This window comes from Miscanthus floridulus, chromosome 10, assembly GCF_019320115.1.
Source record: "Miscanthus floridulus cultivar M001 chromosome 10, ASM1932011v1, whole genome shotgun sequence".
Taxonomy (NCBI): Eukaryota; Viridiplantae; Streptophyta; class Magnoliopsida; order Poales; family Poaceae; genus Miscanthus; species Miscanthus floridulus.
In genome coordinates this window covers 97,330,710-97,346,656 of record NC_089589.1, presented here as the reverse complement: position 1 = coordinate 97,346,656, position 15,947 = coordinate 97,330,710, and the positions used below count along the sequence as shown (strand labels likewise).

The following is a 15,947-nucleotide window of genomic DNA, read 5'->3' as shown; positions in this document are numbered from 1 at the left end:
CTCCCCAGCGCCCACCCGGCTTACATACCTAGGCCTAGCCTTGCAGGTTAATTACAACAACTTGCCACTCGATATATTCCGCGAGCAGCGAAGCCTCCCCGCACCTCATCTGCCCCCCGCGTGCAGCGGCGGCGACTCCACCTGACCTGGCCTGCGTCCTCCCGCTTTCCAGCCAGCAAGCCAAAGCCAGATTCCGCCCCTCTCCGATCGTCCGGTTTCGGCCAGATCCGGGCGGTCCGGGCACCGCGGAGGCTCTAGATCGCGTCGCGCGCGATGCCGCGCGACCTGTCGCGGTCGCGGTCTCGGTCTCCGCCGCGCCGGCGCCGGCGGTCGCCGTCCCCCGCGCGGTACCGTGGCCGGAGGGGGCGCAGGGACCGAAGCCCCAGCCCCATCCGTAGCAGGTCCCCCTATCGCCCCTCGTATAGGTGACCACATCTCCCGTCACACGCCACAGAAATCTGGCAGAGTCTTCGTTTTATTTTTTGGGTTTGGACTGTAAAAACAAATTGAGGCGATGCTGATCGCCTTCGTTGAAATTCTGTACTGTAGCTTGTTTGATGGAAATGGGGCTTGGTGCTCTATTTATGATTATTTGATCTATCTACTGTTTGTTGGTGTGACCGTTAGAGGTAGCTAGCGTGGTAGTATATTGTGCTATATCATATTTGAATTAACTATGATTTTTGAATATGCAAATCTCATAATACTTTGGAACGATCTGAGATTTCTGATTTCCAAGGGGAAAAAATGCTTCGGATTCTTTTGCATTACAGAGTTAAAATAAAAATACTTCGATGCGGCATGGAATATATCAGCAGATGAAGCTTAGATATAGTTATGCCATGTTTTGCATTACTTGCCTGTACAGACTAACAAGAGTTGCTTTCGTAAAACGCATGGAATCTACAAAGATTTTACTCTGTGCTGTATTGCTGTGGAATGCTCCACCCCTGTAACAGTGTCTAAGGTAACTGCTTTTGCCCATGTTTTAGGGCTTCAGGAGCTAATGGTAATTCCTTGTCAGTTGCTGTGATGCTCCTAATTTTATCCTTACAGTGCTCATCTGTGTACTGCAGAAGGAGGAGCCCTTCGCCTTCCCCAAGAAGGCGCAAGAGCCGTTCTCCGTCTCCTAGGAGGCGCAAGAGTCCGTCTCCATTGCAAAAGCGTTACAGAAGAAAGAGAAGTCCGAGTGTCACTAGCTCTCCAGTCACTGCATCTCAAAGTTCCCACCTTGGGTTGGCAGAGAATAAGAATGCTATTGATACAACAAGGCTAGAAGAAGAAAAGAAAAGGTGGGAAGTATCTGCTTTGCTATGTACTCTGCATTATTTCGTCTATAGACCCAACTATTTACTGTTGCACCCTTTCCGTAACTCTTCTATGATGCTAACAATGAAATTGTACTAATTTAGTTGCTGTTTGCACCGGAATGTATCACAAAGTCAGCTCTATTTGATAATCCATTGTCCATCTGTTTTCCAGAGTACATATGTGCAATATTATTTTTGGATTTTGCAATTACTACAAACATAAATACGACTTGAGAATGTGACTGCTGGATGTGAATCACTTAGGTTATATGAGACGATTGTGGGTTAAGGTGCAAGTTTAAATTAGGTAGGAGCTTCTGTATTCCTTGAAATTGTGGCTTTAGGTATAGCTACCCCAAAAAGAATCATCTATGATTAACAGTGCAACATGACTTTCATGTAAAAAATGGCTGGGATGTAACAAATTTCTTTGTAATTTTCTGTCTACAAATTTAAATTGTCTCTGAGCAAAATGGTATTCTTTTTCCGTTGTGGTATCTACTAAGAAATGTAAGGCCTTTTTTACTGCCTACCTTGAGCGCTTTTCAAAGGTACCCTTGTAGGTCGTTTTGGACTTGAGTTATAGTTTATTGAACTAATATCTGTAATGTAACACTTGTTCCAGAAGTTGCAATTAAAAACATTTATATTCTTGCTGGAAATTAGTTTTGAACTCGCCATTTAACAGTGACCTTGCCTCAGTAGAATTTGATGATAGAAATAAAAGAAGGGTATGCGTGAAATATTACGAGTACCATTTCATAATTTTTGCAGCAATTTGTATTAACTATTGCACGTCCCATAAACCATTTAAATTTATTTGTATTAAAAATCATGAATGCTACTTGAGGATGTGTGCCATCAGAAGGGTTTTTCGGCCTAAACACAAAGTTACAGAAAAATGATGCATGATTTGTATTGACTTTATTTGAGCAGAGACATAAGCTATTGCCAGGATTATAACAAAAACTAGACCAACTTAGGAGGAACTAGGTGGCATTTTATTAAGAAGAAAATAGGGCACCCAAATTTGCCTTGACGAGGACTAGAACCTAGGTGGTCTGGGCTGGGCATACATCCGCATGCTCTACCAACTGAGATAGCTCAGCTTCCTTAACAGTGAGCATACAACCAGGATGGTCTGGGCATACAGCCAGGATTATGTCATATGTTGATTGGAATTATATATTATGATTACAACTGTTCTGTTATTTTTGTTGCTTTTGCGGTGTAGGCTAACTATTTTGGCACAGATGTTATGTCTTCAGTTGTGTTTCAGGACTAAAATTTCTTTAGTATTAGTTCATTATTTAGTTAGTGCCCTTTTCTCTGCTTCACTTGCTGTGTGTTGGACTTCTCTGTAAGGACGGTATCATATTAGCTAGGCAGTAGTATGATAGATGGAGGATGTCTGAGAGTTAGTTTGACCTCTGCGCTGTAATGTTATCTTTAGAAGGTAAGGAAACCAAGAGGGCTGAATCTCAATTATATACCATGGTGTCATTGAAATTCACCTTTCTTGTGCTCTAAATATGTAATAGAGTGATTTTAGTTTGTTTCTGAACGCAGTTCTGCTGCATACTTGAAAAAAAGAAGCTTGTTTGTGATCCTTTTTGAGTCATGCCATGTGGTATGAGATAACCTGTCAGGATAAATTGTCCAAAAATCATTCCTGCCGTTCCACTAATTAGTAGTAGGTAGTTTATTCTATAATTTCATTGAAGCTTGAAAACTGATTTTGGCTGGGCATGTAGTAAGTAGCATGCAAGAATATGGTTTAGTTGGAATATTGAAATGCTTCATGATGATTAGCTCTAAACCTGCCACAAATTACTTGACATTCTTCTCTACAGGCTTTTACGAAGGAAGCTACTGCTATAGTTCCACTTGTTATATTTGATGATGCAATTGGTGATCCTTTATCTACTCTTGATCAGTTTTGATAATTCGTTTTTGGATCTGGAACACACTAGAGGTATGCCTAAAATGCATTAGCTTGTAGTCAAAACTATGCTGATGAAAGGCATAGTAGAGCATAGATAGTGTTTAGACTTTAAATCATGTGCTTTGCTTTTTGCTGCTTTTATGGCCTTGAAGAGTTTGAATTAAAAAAAAAAATCGGCTTTGGTCACGCCTTGCCTCAGGTAGTACATTTCATTAACTTGCTATATCAACTGCAGGCGCCAAAAGGAAGTTGAACTGAGACTATTAGAGGAGGAGACGGCAAAAAGAGTTGAGCAAGCTATTAGGAAGAAGGTTGAGGAGAGTCTGAATTGTGATGAAATTAAGCATGAAATACAACGTCGAATTGAGGAAGGGCGAAAAAGGATACATGAGGAGGTAGCAATCCAGATTGAGAAAGAAAAGGAGGCAGCTTTAAATGAAGCCAAACTGAAAGTGGTAAGCTTCTGTTTTTCTCTGTTATTTGTCATCTGCAAATCTGGGGAAAAAATTAAGTCGTTTTGACACTTTGCTTTGATTAATAAATGGAACCTGGAAAATTCGTATTATGATCGTCATACTGAATAGGGTTCTTGGAACGTGATTCAAAGAACCAGTCAAGATAATTTGTTCACTGGAGTTTTGTGCCTGCAGGAAAGAGAAAAAAAGGAGCGGGAGGAGCTAGAGAAAAAGCTTGAAGAAGAACGAAAGAAAGCTGAAGAGGCGCTGATGATAAAAGCGATGGAACAGCAGCAGAAAGAGCTAGAGCGGTATCAGGAGTTGGAGAGGCTTCAGAAAGAAAGAGAGGAGGCCATGAAGCGGAAAAAAATGGAGGAAGAGCAGCAGAGGCAAAACCAGATGAAGCTGCTGGGCAAGAACAAGTCACGGCCTAAGCTGTCATTTGCTTTTGGGATGAAGTAGCGTTCGATTCACTGAACGAAATTAGTGTTTTAGTTTTCTGTAATCGTGTATCTCTGTATGAAACCGCCCATGTCTTCCATCGGCAGACAAAGTGCGATGTGTTAAATGCTCCTGATCAGCTTTGTAATTGTCCGTCCCTTGGTGAATCTGGGGATACCAAGGAATCCGGTTGGTCCATAGGGACGTAGTCGATTGCCAGTACTTGTCCCCTTGAAATTCAAAAGATTTCATGATGTGCATGCCTCGTGGGTATCTTGCATTTCACCAGGATACAGAGATCTTAAACCCTCACATTTTTCTCTTTTTTCTTTGGTACATTAGTTTCACCGAAATTTTTCTAAGCAAACTTTCGAAGTGCACGTTCCGTAATCACAGAGATATTGTTCGTTAACAAGAAAGATAACGGTTGTACGAAATAATTTTAAACATGAACCCTATTTATTTATGCTTGTGTACATATCGATATACCAAGAGCATCTCTGGTAGTTCTAAAAAAATCAGGCCCTGTTTGGATGCAAAGTATTTTTAAAGTATTGAGGCCTGTTTGGAATACGGGATTTTTTCCCTATTTCTGCGTTTTTCCTGTTAAATTGAACTGATTCCTGTAAAATTCCTATGTGATTCCTATGAAATTCCTACGTTCCAAACAGGCCCTGAAGAAGTACTATGGTTTTACAAAACACATTGGTTTTTAAAAGCTATAGGAGGTTTAGATGTAACAAATCCTATAGTCTTTAAAACCATGGTTTTGTTAAAATTGTAGTTTTTTAAGTTTTAAAAACTTCACTCATGACCTCTTTTTTCTAAACCACGATTTTGTCTTTTTGCTTATAAAACCACAGAAAACCGCATCATCCGAACTGGGCCTGAGTTGGTAAATCAACGAGTTTTTCAAGTGACTAAAATAAGTTAGGAGCATATTTGTTCGAAAGAGTTTCAAAAATCTCGCTTCTAAAATAGAAGGCTATTTTGTACCAGAATTCCGACTATTTTCAAATCACGTCTACCACGTTTATACTTTCTTTCTCTTGTACTATATCCTTCTGCTTACTTCTCTACATGTCCTTCCACCTCTAGATCAGACGACCGATAGGCGCGCACGGTTGGGTCGATTTTCCCAAATATTGAAAGATTGGAGTTGAGATAGGAAATTGTTGAAGATCCTTTTTTTCAATCTTGCCAAAAAAATCAAGATTGTGAGTGACTTTTGCAAACTCTTGGAGACGGCAATCTTGATTTTTTTGGCAAGATTGATGGGACATTTTGGTGCCATGAAGACGGAGGAGGTGCTGTCCACACATTTTTTTTGCCAAGGATGAGGCGAGATGTAGAGCGGTACGTGGCTCAGTGTGCCACATGTCAAAAAGCTAAGTCACGGTTGAACCCACATGGTTTGTATATGCCTCTTCCTGTTCCTTCTACTCCTTGGGCAGATATATCTATAGATTTTGTGTTGGGATTGCCAAGGACTAAGAGGAGGAGGGATAGTATTTTTATGGTGGTTGATCGTTTTTCTAAGATGGCACATTTTATTCCTTGTCATAAGAGCGACGATGCTGTTCATATTGCTGACCTTTTCTTTCAAGAAATCGTTCGCTTGCATGGTATGCCTTCTACTATTGTTTCAGATCGCGATGCAAAATTTTTGAGTCATTTTTTGCGCACGTTGTGGAATAAATTGGGGACCAAGCTGCTGTTTTCTACGACATGTCATCCCCAAACTGATGGGCAAACTGAGGTTGTGAATCAGACATTGTCCATCATGTTGAGAGCCATTTTGAAGCGCAATTTGAAGATATGGGAAGAGTGTTTGCCGCATGTGGAGTTTGCATATAACAGGGCGAAATATTCCACCACCAAGATAAGTCCTTTTTCAGGTAGTGTATGGTTTTAACCCCTATGCTCCTATTGATCTTTTGCCTTTACCTACCACTGAGAGAATACATAGTGATGCTAGAGAGCGTGCTGATTTTATTCGTAAGTTGCATGAAACAACTAAAGCAAATATTGAAAGAATGAATGAAAAGTATAGAATTGCTGGTAGTAAAGGTAGAAAAGGGATTAAACTTGAACCGGGTGATTTGGTTTGGTTACATTTGAGAAAAGATAGATTTCCTGAGCTGCGTAAGTCTAAATTAATGCCAAGAGCAGCTGGTTCTTATAAGATCATTGAGAAAATAAATGATAATGCCTACAAACTTGAATTGCCACCCAAGTTCGGGGTTAGTCCCACCTTTAACATTGCATATTTGAAACCTTATTTGGGAGAAGAAGATGAGCTTGAGTCGAGAACGACTCCAATTCAAGAGGGGGAGGATGATGAGGACATCACTTCTTCAGATGTACCCGCTGATCCTCCAACCGTCATGCAAGGTCCAATGACCCGGGCTCGAAAGCGACAACTCAATTTAGAGGTGAGCTCGTTCTTAAGCGATATTTTTCATATTTTTGAGAATAGACTACTACCTAATGATGTTATCTTACTTAGGAACATTAGAGAGGATCATGAAGGACTTAGAGAAAGTGGTGGAGGTGATGATGACCAGCAAGGACGTCCAACACAAGCCGGAGGCTCAGTCCAACAAAAATTCGAGTCTGTCTCGGCCTTCAGGAATAGTCTACCTTAAACTAGTCGCCCGGGACACATCCGGACTCCGTTTTCGATGATCCATATATGGATGGAAAGCTAATTTGATAAGGAAGCCAATCCAAGTGGTTTCACGTCAAAATCTGTTCGGAATCAACGGGAATCATCGAAACAAGTCAGCATCCATAATCTACCAGGGTGCTACGACACCGTCTTTTGGTCCGTTGGACCATGTATCGAGTTTGGGCCCATTAGGGGCGCGTCCAGGGGTCTTGCACGACCCTAGAGTCTTCATAAATAGCTGCCGCCCCTCCATTAGGGTTTGGGTTCTGCTTAGATTATTCTATCAAGAATAGTTTTGCCGTTCATCGGTTTGTGAGACCCCAACTTCGTGAGTTTAATCATTCATCTACAATTTGGTTGCGTTCTTTCTTGTTCTTGCTTGTGTTCTTCGTTGTATAGGCAGGGATTAGCCTTCTTGGCAAGGTCAACCTAGTTCGTGACTCGGTTGATAACCAGAGGAGCTGTGGTGCTAAGATTGCAGGGTTCGATCTTTCGATCTGAAGCCGGATCGGTGTGTCATTCTCCGCCACAACGATAGTTACCATCACCTGACGGAAGATCAGGATCCCTATCTCCATTACATGGCCTGCTCAGATTTGATCACAGTAATTGGCCGAGCCTCTATCCACTTCATGAACTTGTCCACGGCGACAAGTAAGCACGTGAAGCCCCTGGGAGCCCTCTTGAGGGCCCCTACCAGGTCGAGCCCCCAGACCACGAATGGCCATGTGATGGGGATCGTCTGGAGCGCTTGAGCCGGTAGGTGAGTTTGCTGAGCATAGTACTGGCATCCTTTGCAGGTGCGTATGACTTGCTCGGTGTTGGCCACCGCGGTTGGCCAGTAGAAACCTTGCCAGAATGAGTTTCCAACCAAGGTTCTAGGTGCGGCGTGATATCCACAGACCCCTCCATGGATGTCTTCCAGCAGGTCCTAACCCTGCTCGGTGGGGATGCAGCACTGCAGGATTCCTATGAGGCTGCGCTTGTAGAGCTCCCCTTCTATGGTAGAACCACCCAAAATAACACACTTACGGAGGTGCTCGTCTTCCACCAGACACTAAGCACCCCCGAAAGCAAGCTACAGCGGGCGGTATGCTAGACGATTTTTTCGGCGTTCACAAAATTTTTTGGCACATCGCACACTCACTTTTCGTATGCTAGACGATTTCTTACGCAACGCAAGTCAGTGTACCTGCTGAAAATCGATTAGATAAACCAGTGCCGCTATCCTAGATGGACCATATTGCTAGGGCTGATACTTATTTATATAATTTAATCGCATCCTACTTTTCACAAAAAATTTGTTGATCAAATTTTTAAGTTTGAAAAAGAGTGATGAAACTCGTAACCATTATTGGCTCTGGTACCAACTGTGGCAGAACCGCCCGAAATAACACGCTTACGGAGGTGCTCGCCTTCCACCTGACACTAAGCACCCCGAAAGCAAGCTACGGCGAGCGGTATCCGTCAGGCACACCCCAAGGGAGATCCCGAAAGATCCACATTTTTCCCAAGGATCCAATAATGAGAACGAGTTACAATACTGGTCCATTTCATACATCAAAGTTTCTTAAAAATTACATTATTACATTACCAAATGTCAGAGTGCGGAATAATAAACAGCGAAATTTAAAATAAACATCTAGCTATAGGAACAAGGATCCGTCTGTGCCACCAGAAGAATCCTCCACACAATGGTACTTCTCATGCATCACCTACAACAGGGGTAAATAAGCCCTGAGTACACAATGTACTCGCAAGACTTATCCGACTAGTCGGAATAATTTCCCGACTCCAAGGGATATGTAAAGCTTTATGGTTTGTTGGGTTTCCCTTTTTGCAGAAAGCTAGACTAATAATGAGTTTTTATTTATGTCATGATTAATAGTCGTATTAATGTATTATCCAGTCAGTCTATGTAAGCACCTGTTCTACTTTCAAGCAAGAGTTGGGCAATCGGTTCCATTTCATCTCCTTTCAACTTTCAATTCTTACTACGATGCTAGAGGTAAGACAAGTCATACCGACTCGGCGGTGATTCGCAAACCAATGTGCCCAGCTAGGTGCCCCAAAAACACATGCCCCGCTTGTACCCTAGGCACAAGCAGGACTAACCCATCGCCCTCATGTCCTGGGTGTCCAGGTCCCCGTCCAAACTTGGACTCCAAGCCCCCACTCCTGAGTCCCGGACTCAGGGCGGTGCAAGGACCTCCACCATTCCCGCCTCTAATCAGTCGGTCTAGAAAGAGTCGGATCCATGACAGGAGAGCAACAAGTCTTCCCTGCGCCCATACCCAAGTATGCGCTCGTGATAATAGATATGACTTGCATCGCGTCCATTGTAACGACCGGTCCATAACCGACCAAACAGGGAAAAAGTGTAACCAAGCTATGCCCCATTGGCCACAGGACATAACCCCTTACACCCACCAGTACCCAAACCATATCCCTACCCGGTCACCATTTTTTCCTTTCCACCATTTTCTCAAGAGTGCTCATATTTATCACCCATTTGTGAGTAACGGCAGGTTACTCACGCTACCGATATCCTAAGCATAGCAGCTACTCGACCTGTACTAGTAGGACTCATAGGTAGATATATGTACGCATGTAGTTTTCATAAAATGCATGTAATGTAAATGCACACCATATATATATATTCAGTGATCATTTAAAATAAGGATTATGCACTAGGGCTTGCCTTGGGCAGGCGACGGGTCAGTAAGGTCAACACCAAAAGGCTTTGGGGCTCCCTCCTGCACGAGGATCTCCTCCTTGTACTCCTCGATGACTTCCACGTACTCCTGTTCATCGATGGGCACGAACTCTACCAACTCATGATCTATATGCATGAAAATGATGATGCAATACTTAGAAATATAGCAACAACAACTCTTAAGATAAAAGTACATCTATCTAATTACTAAGCAAGCGCAACCGACCAAGGTACTAAGTTATCTATTGTTACCAGTAACAAGTATGAAGTATGGCATACGTTATTATAGTAACTACAGGTATTCTTACTCTTAATGCTGATTTACGCTATATATGATAAAGCAAGGATAATAGCTACTCTATTTATCAACCTACTCTAGGGCTAAAAAATTTACAACAAGTACAAAATAATCTAGTGAGTCTACTATAAAAATTTTATAGCTATAGCTATCACTAATTTACCACAAAAATTCTTATAATTATTAATCTACATAATACTAAGCTCTATAGTTTGAATTTATGAACCTACCATTGTTACAGCTAAATGTAATCTAACTACACTAACAGGTGGATGGTATTTTTGTGTACCTAACAAAATTAGTTTCACTATTTTTGGACAACTACACAATTTACTATAATTTATCAAAGTTTAGCTAGAAATTATATTGAATAAACATTTGTAATTCACTAGAGAATTGAAAACTAATTTCTATCTCGTGGCCCAACGCGAACGGCTCGGCCCAACCTGGCGCAACGCGCTCCGGTCAATATGCAAAAACACCCTTGGACTACTATGTAATCACACGAGCGATAAGCGTACTATTTCGCCAGTCTACATCTTACAGCTGCACCCTCAGAAAATCCTACTTTCACAACAGCGACAGCCCCGACACCCATGCGCGTGCTCCAGCACGGCGGTACTGGCACCGGCGGCTACGCCGGCCACATCAGACCTTCCCCGCCCTAACTACCGAGCCGACCCTTACCTAGGAGTGAACGCGAAGCGCCAGGCGAAGGAAGCGTGAGCCAAGACGCTACAGTGAGGTCGGACCACGGTGTCGGAGACCCTACAGACACGACAATGGCGTTCTAGTGAATGACAGTAAAGCCGGGGCAAAAGGGGTAGCTAGTGAGCTCAAGTGACTCACCACAGAACCCCTCAAGGCGCTGGTTCGATCATAGACGGCCTGAACCGAGCTCACCACGTGCGCATGGGCAGTACGGCGGCGCACGGCGATGGCACGACCGTGTCAGGGTAGGCTAGGCTACGTAGTGCTTCGACCGAGGTGCGCAGGGTGCTTAGCAGGTGGAGATGATGTCGGTGGTGCAAGGAATTGCCACGAGATGCTCTAGATACGTGGCTTGTCGACGGCACATGCCAACTCGGTCTTAAGGACTTGACGGAGGGGCAGCTCCAAATTGGAGCACGGCAAGGCAAAGTTTGCTACAAGGTGGGATCGGTTGGGTGGCTGGCTACACAGCGGAGCCGAGGGCAGAGTTAATTACACTATAGTTGCTCCATTATGGCAAAATCAGAGGAGCGGTCCCGATGACATGGCGACTGGGGAATAGGGAGTTAGGCACGGCTTAGCTCGGCGCTGAGCATCGTAGAGGATGGCAGGTCAGGGAAGACAGCGGCGTAGCATGGCAGCGGACATGGACATGATGGCGAAATTAGGTAGCCATCCCATGCGCGTGTAGCCATGAGGCATCAACGGCAACAGTGGCCACGCAGATGGTGCGCGTGAGCGCACTTGGCGAGCGGCGACACCAGTTTAGCGAGGCGGCAGTTAGGCCCACCGGTGCGGTGCGCGTGCTTGCGTGCATGTGCATGGCATGCCAAGCATAGCAACGATAGTGCGAGCTGTAGCGCAGGACCGGTGGCAAGGCCTGGCTAGTGCATTGGCAGGTGGGCAGCGGGCGGCCAGGACATGGCAACGGCAGCAGCGGCGATGTGAGCTGCGCGTCAACGCATGGTGGTAGGAGGCCATGGCCAGCAGCGCAGGGGCCACACGCGTGGGCGCTTGCACAAGCACGGTAGTGGCGATGCGGCCGACACGGTAGCACGCGTTGGGCCAGCCAGGGCCGTGGTGCTAGGCCGAACAGAGGCGGTGACCGTGCCCGAAGGGGGAAAACGTGTCGTGCACGCTTTTTAAAGCTACTACAAAAACCAATTCGATGATCCGAAAGCCAAACCAGTCATTCTATCCTCAAGCAGGTACATAGGGCTATCGAACTAATCCAAGACACCTCACCACTTCTTGACCGGATTGTTCTACAAAAACTATCAAACATGGCTTCGTCGACCCATTTTCAAACTCACGCGAAACGACTAAGCTTCAAACGATTTCGCGTTGAATTCCTTTTCCAAGCTACTTGATACACTAACTAGCGAACCCCGTGCTCGACCGCACGTATTTTATCGTCACCTATGAGGTTCGTACTACGAACTTTATCAAAGTTTCGCATAAGCGTTCTATAGCATTTTTGTTCGATAAAAAAATTCACTTCGAATACTAAACGATATAAAGCGGCATGAAATGTAACATTTGTTTCTTATTTCAGATGAACGTTTCAAGTGTCGTATATTGATTTATACTCTATACTACACACATTTACTCACCAGTATGATGCTCATGCAGTGTTTTAGCAAAAACTATACAATGTAACACCGAGTGTGTTACAAATCTACCCCCTAGAACAAAATCTCGACTCAAGATTTCATGTGCCTAGTGTGAGAAGGAGATAGGAAATACATTTTTACGCACACTATCTACCAAAACTAGAGAGAAGGTGAGGGTAATGCTTCAATATGTAACTTTCTTGTTCCCACATGGCCTCATCATCTGAATGGTTTTGTCATTGCACTTTGTAGAACTTTACCACACTGTTCCTGGATACTCTTTCTTTCTCGTCCAGGATTTTGATAGGATGCTCAACATAAGTCATATCTGGCTAGAGGGGAGGCCCTTCAATCTCCACAGCTTCATCTAGAACCCGCAAACATTTCTTCAATTGCGATACATGGAACACATTATGTACCGCAGATAAAATATCAGGCAGCTGAAGATGATAAGCCACTGGGCCACATTGCCTTAAAATTTTGTAGGGACCCACGTATCGTGGAGCTAGCTTACCATGGATACCAAACCGATGCACTCCTCTCATCAGAGATACCTTGAGATACACATAATCCCCAATTGCAAACTCTAAGGGCCTTCATTGCTTGTCCGTATAGGCTTTCTGTCGGCTTTGAGCTGCCTTCAAATGACTCTAAATAATGATGACTTGCTCTCGAGCTGCTTTGATGAGATCAGGCCCAAAGTATCCACGGTCTCCCACTTCAACCTAGCTTAGTGGCGTCCTACATTTCTTCCCCTATAGAGCTTCAAATGGTGCCATGCGGATGCTTTCATAGTAGCTATTATTGTAAGAAAATTCAACTAGCTTCAGGCACCCATCCCACTTCTTAGGAAAGGAAATGGCACAAGCTCTCAACATATCCTCGAGCACCTGGTTTACCCTTTCAGTTTAGCCATCCATCTGGGGGTGTTAGGCTGAACTGCGGAGGAGACTAGTTCCAAGACACTCCTGGAGTTGCTCCTAGAAGCAGGAGACAAAAATTGATCCCCTATCAGATATGATAGTAAGGGGAACTCCATGTAGGGTCACAATCTGATCTAAGTACAACTCGGCATACTACCTGGCAAAATATGTAGAATGCACTAGGAGGAAATGAGCTGAGTTGGTGAGGCAATCCATAATGACCCAAATAGAATCATAGCCCTTGGATGTGCGGGGCAAACCCACCACAAAGTCCATGGAAATATCATCCCATTTCCAAACAGGAATGGGCAAGGGCTGCAAATATCTTGGAGTACGCAAATGATCTGCCTTAACTCTACCACAAGTGTCGCATTCCGCGATGTGTCGGGTGATGTCCTGCTTCATGTTGGACCACCAGTATAAGTGGCGTAGATCATAATACATCTTGTTGCTACCAAGATGGATAGACAGCTTTGAATGATGGGCTTCATTCAAAATCTTCCTTCTTAGCTCCTCATTGGATGGAACCACCAATCTATCCTTATACCTCACTACATCATGCTCATCAACACTAAAGTGAGGACCACGCCCTTCGGCAATCAATTTTCTAATGTGGGGAATTTCTTCAGGGTCTTGCCTTTACTCTAAAATAATCTGCTCCAACAATTCTAAGGTCAATGCAATGTGAGCCAATACCTCTGCATGGTTGAGAGACAAATGTGTTTCCTCAACCTAGTGTGACTTTCGCCTCAAAGCATCATCTGCTATATTGGCCTTTCCTAGGTGATAATGGACTTCCAAGTTATAATCCTTTATCAATTCTAACCATCTCCTTTGCCTCATATTTAGTTCAGACTACGTGAAAATATACTTGAGACTCTTGTGATCAGTGAAGATATGCACTTTGTTGCCTAACAGATAGTGCCTCCAAATCTTTAGAGTGTGGACCACAGCAGCCAGCTCTAAGTCATGAGTGGGGTAATTCACCTCATGCTTCTTCAGTTGGCGCGAAGCATAAGCTATCACACATCCATCTTACATAAGCACACACCCCAACCCCATCTTCGAGGCATCACAATATATATCAAAGGGCCTATCAATATTGTGTTGGGCTAACACACGAGACCAAGGAACTGACGAATCTGGTGCATAGACTTGGGAGACTTCCAATCCAATACATCTTGCACCTTGCTGGGATCCACTGAAACACCGTCAGGTGTCAACACATGTCCAAAAAACTGCACTTGATCTAACCAAAATTCGCACTTGCTAATTTTAGCATACAACTTATGCTCCCTTAGTCGAGCCAATACTATTCGAAGGTGTTGGGCATGCTCTTCATTATTCTTGGAATATATCAGGATATCATCAATGAATACCACCACAAACTTGTCCAGCTCTAGCATAAAGACTGAGTTCATCAAGTACATGAAGAAGGCAGGAGCGTTGGTGAGACCAAAAGACATCACTAGGTACTCATACAGCCCTTACCTAGTCAAGAAAGTTGTCTTTGGTATATCATGTGGTCTTATCTTGATATGATGATAGCCTGATCGAAGGTCAATCTTCGAGAACACCTTGGCACCAGCTAGTTGATCGAACAAAGTATCTATGCGGGGCAAAGGATACTTGTTCTTAACTGTTGCCACATTAAGAGGGTGGTAACCTACACACATCCGTAGAGTACCATCCTTCTTCACAAAAATAGCTAGGCAACCCCACGATGAAGAACTAGGATGGATGAAACCTTTTTCCATCAACTCTTCTAGCTGCTTCTTTATTTCTGCCAATTCCCTTAGAGCCATGCGGTACGGGTGTCTAGAGATAGGAGCAGTACCAGGCTCTAGCTCAATGGAGAATTCCACCTCTCTATCCGGTGGCAAACTAGGAAGATCTTCAAGAAAAACATCTAGGAACTCACATACCATAGGGATGGGGTAAGATCAGGATAGGCTTCAGCATGGACAGCAACAGGTAAGACAGGATCTGAGGGTACAAGAAGTGACATCCTATCCTTAGAAGAAGGAAGCCATAACTCGACCCTTCTTCGTTTCAAATCCAAGACTACCCCATACACCCGCAACCAGTTCATTCCAAGAATAGCATCAATGCCTTGCCTAGGCATTACCATAAGTGCAGGCAGTAAGTATGGGTGGCTAATACCAAGCTCACTATGTCTGTTCGGGTATTGATGAACATTTGTGAACCCGCAGTATGGATTCTATAGGCATATGGTATAGCCATAAGTGGTAAGTTGTGCTGGTCCACAAATCCCATGCTCATAAAGGAATGTGATGCACCAGAATCGAACAACACATCAGCTAGATGAGAATCGATGGTAAACATACCAGCAATCACCGGTTCCTACTGCAATATCCGCTTAGCATCTGTGAAATGCACCTGTCCGGATCTGCTGGGCACTTTCTTCTTGATCATGGTCCTCCTAACAAGCCTAGAGTTCATTAATGGTTGAGCAGACTAAGTGGGCTGGTTCTAGGGACACGCTCGGGCATAGTGGCCATCTTTGCCACACTTGAAGCATGCACCAGGCTTGTTTCCAAATCCCTAGCGAGGTGGGACCTATTGTCCCTGAGGCTGCTGGGGCTGCAACTGTTGAGTGGGTGCACGGTACTATGTGGAAGAAGTCTAAGAAGTCTGCTGGGGCTACCAAAATAAAGGCCTGCCTGATGATTGATAGGGCCCCCGCTGGACAACCTATACCTTCTAGGTATGAGGGTGGCTGGAAGACTCCGTAGCCACCCACTTCCTCTTCCACTCTGCCTAGGAGTCCTGCTGCAAGCCCTCTATGGCAATGGCAGCGTTCATCATTGCCCCAAAAGTCTGATAGTTCATAGTGTACAGCT

General features: G+C 44.1%; 1 protein-coding gene across 1 annotated transcript; it reads left to right on the top strand.

The window, feature by feature from the left end:
• The first annotated feature begins 63 nt into the window (after positions 1-63).
• On the top strand, positions 64-4,306 carry LOC136486889 (uncharacterized protein At1g10890-like). Its single transcript, XM_066483949.1, has 4 exons — positions 64-425; positions 1,077-1,292; positions 3,491-3,710; positions 3,906-4,306. The coding sequence occupies exons 1-4, from the start codon at positions 274-276 to the stop codon at positions 4,170-4,172; spliced, it is 855 nt and encodes a 284-aa protein (XP_066340046.1). The 5' UTR covers positions 64-273; the 3' UTR covers positions 4,173-4,306.
• Positions 4,307-15,947: the final 11,641 nt, after the last annotated feature.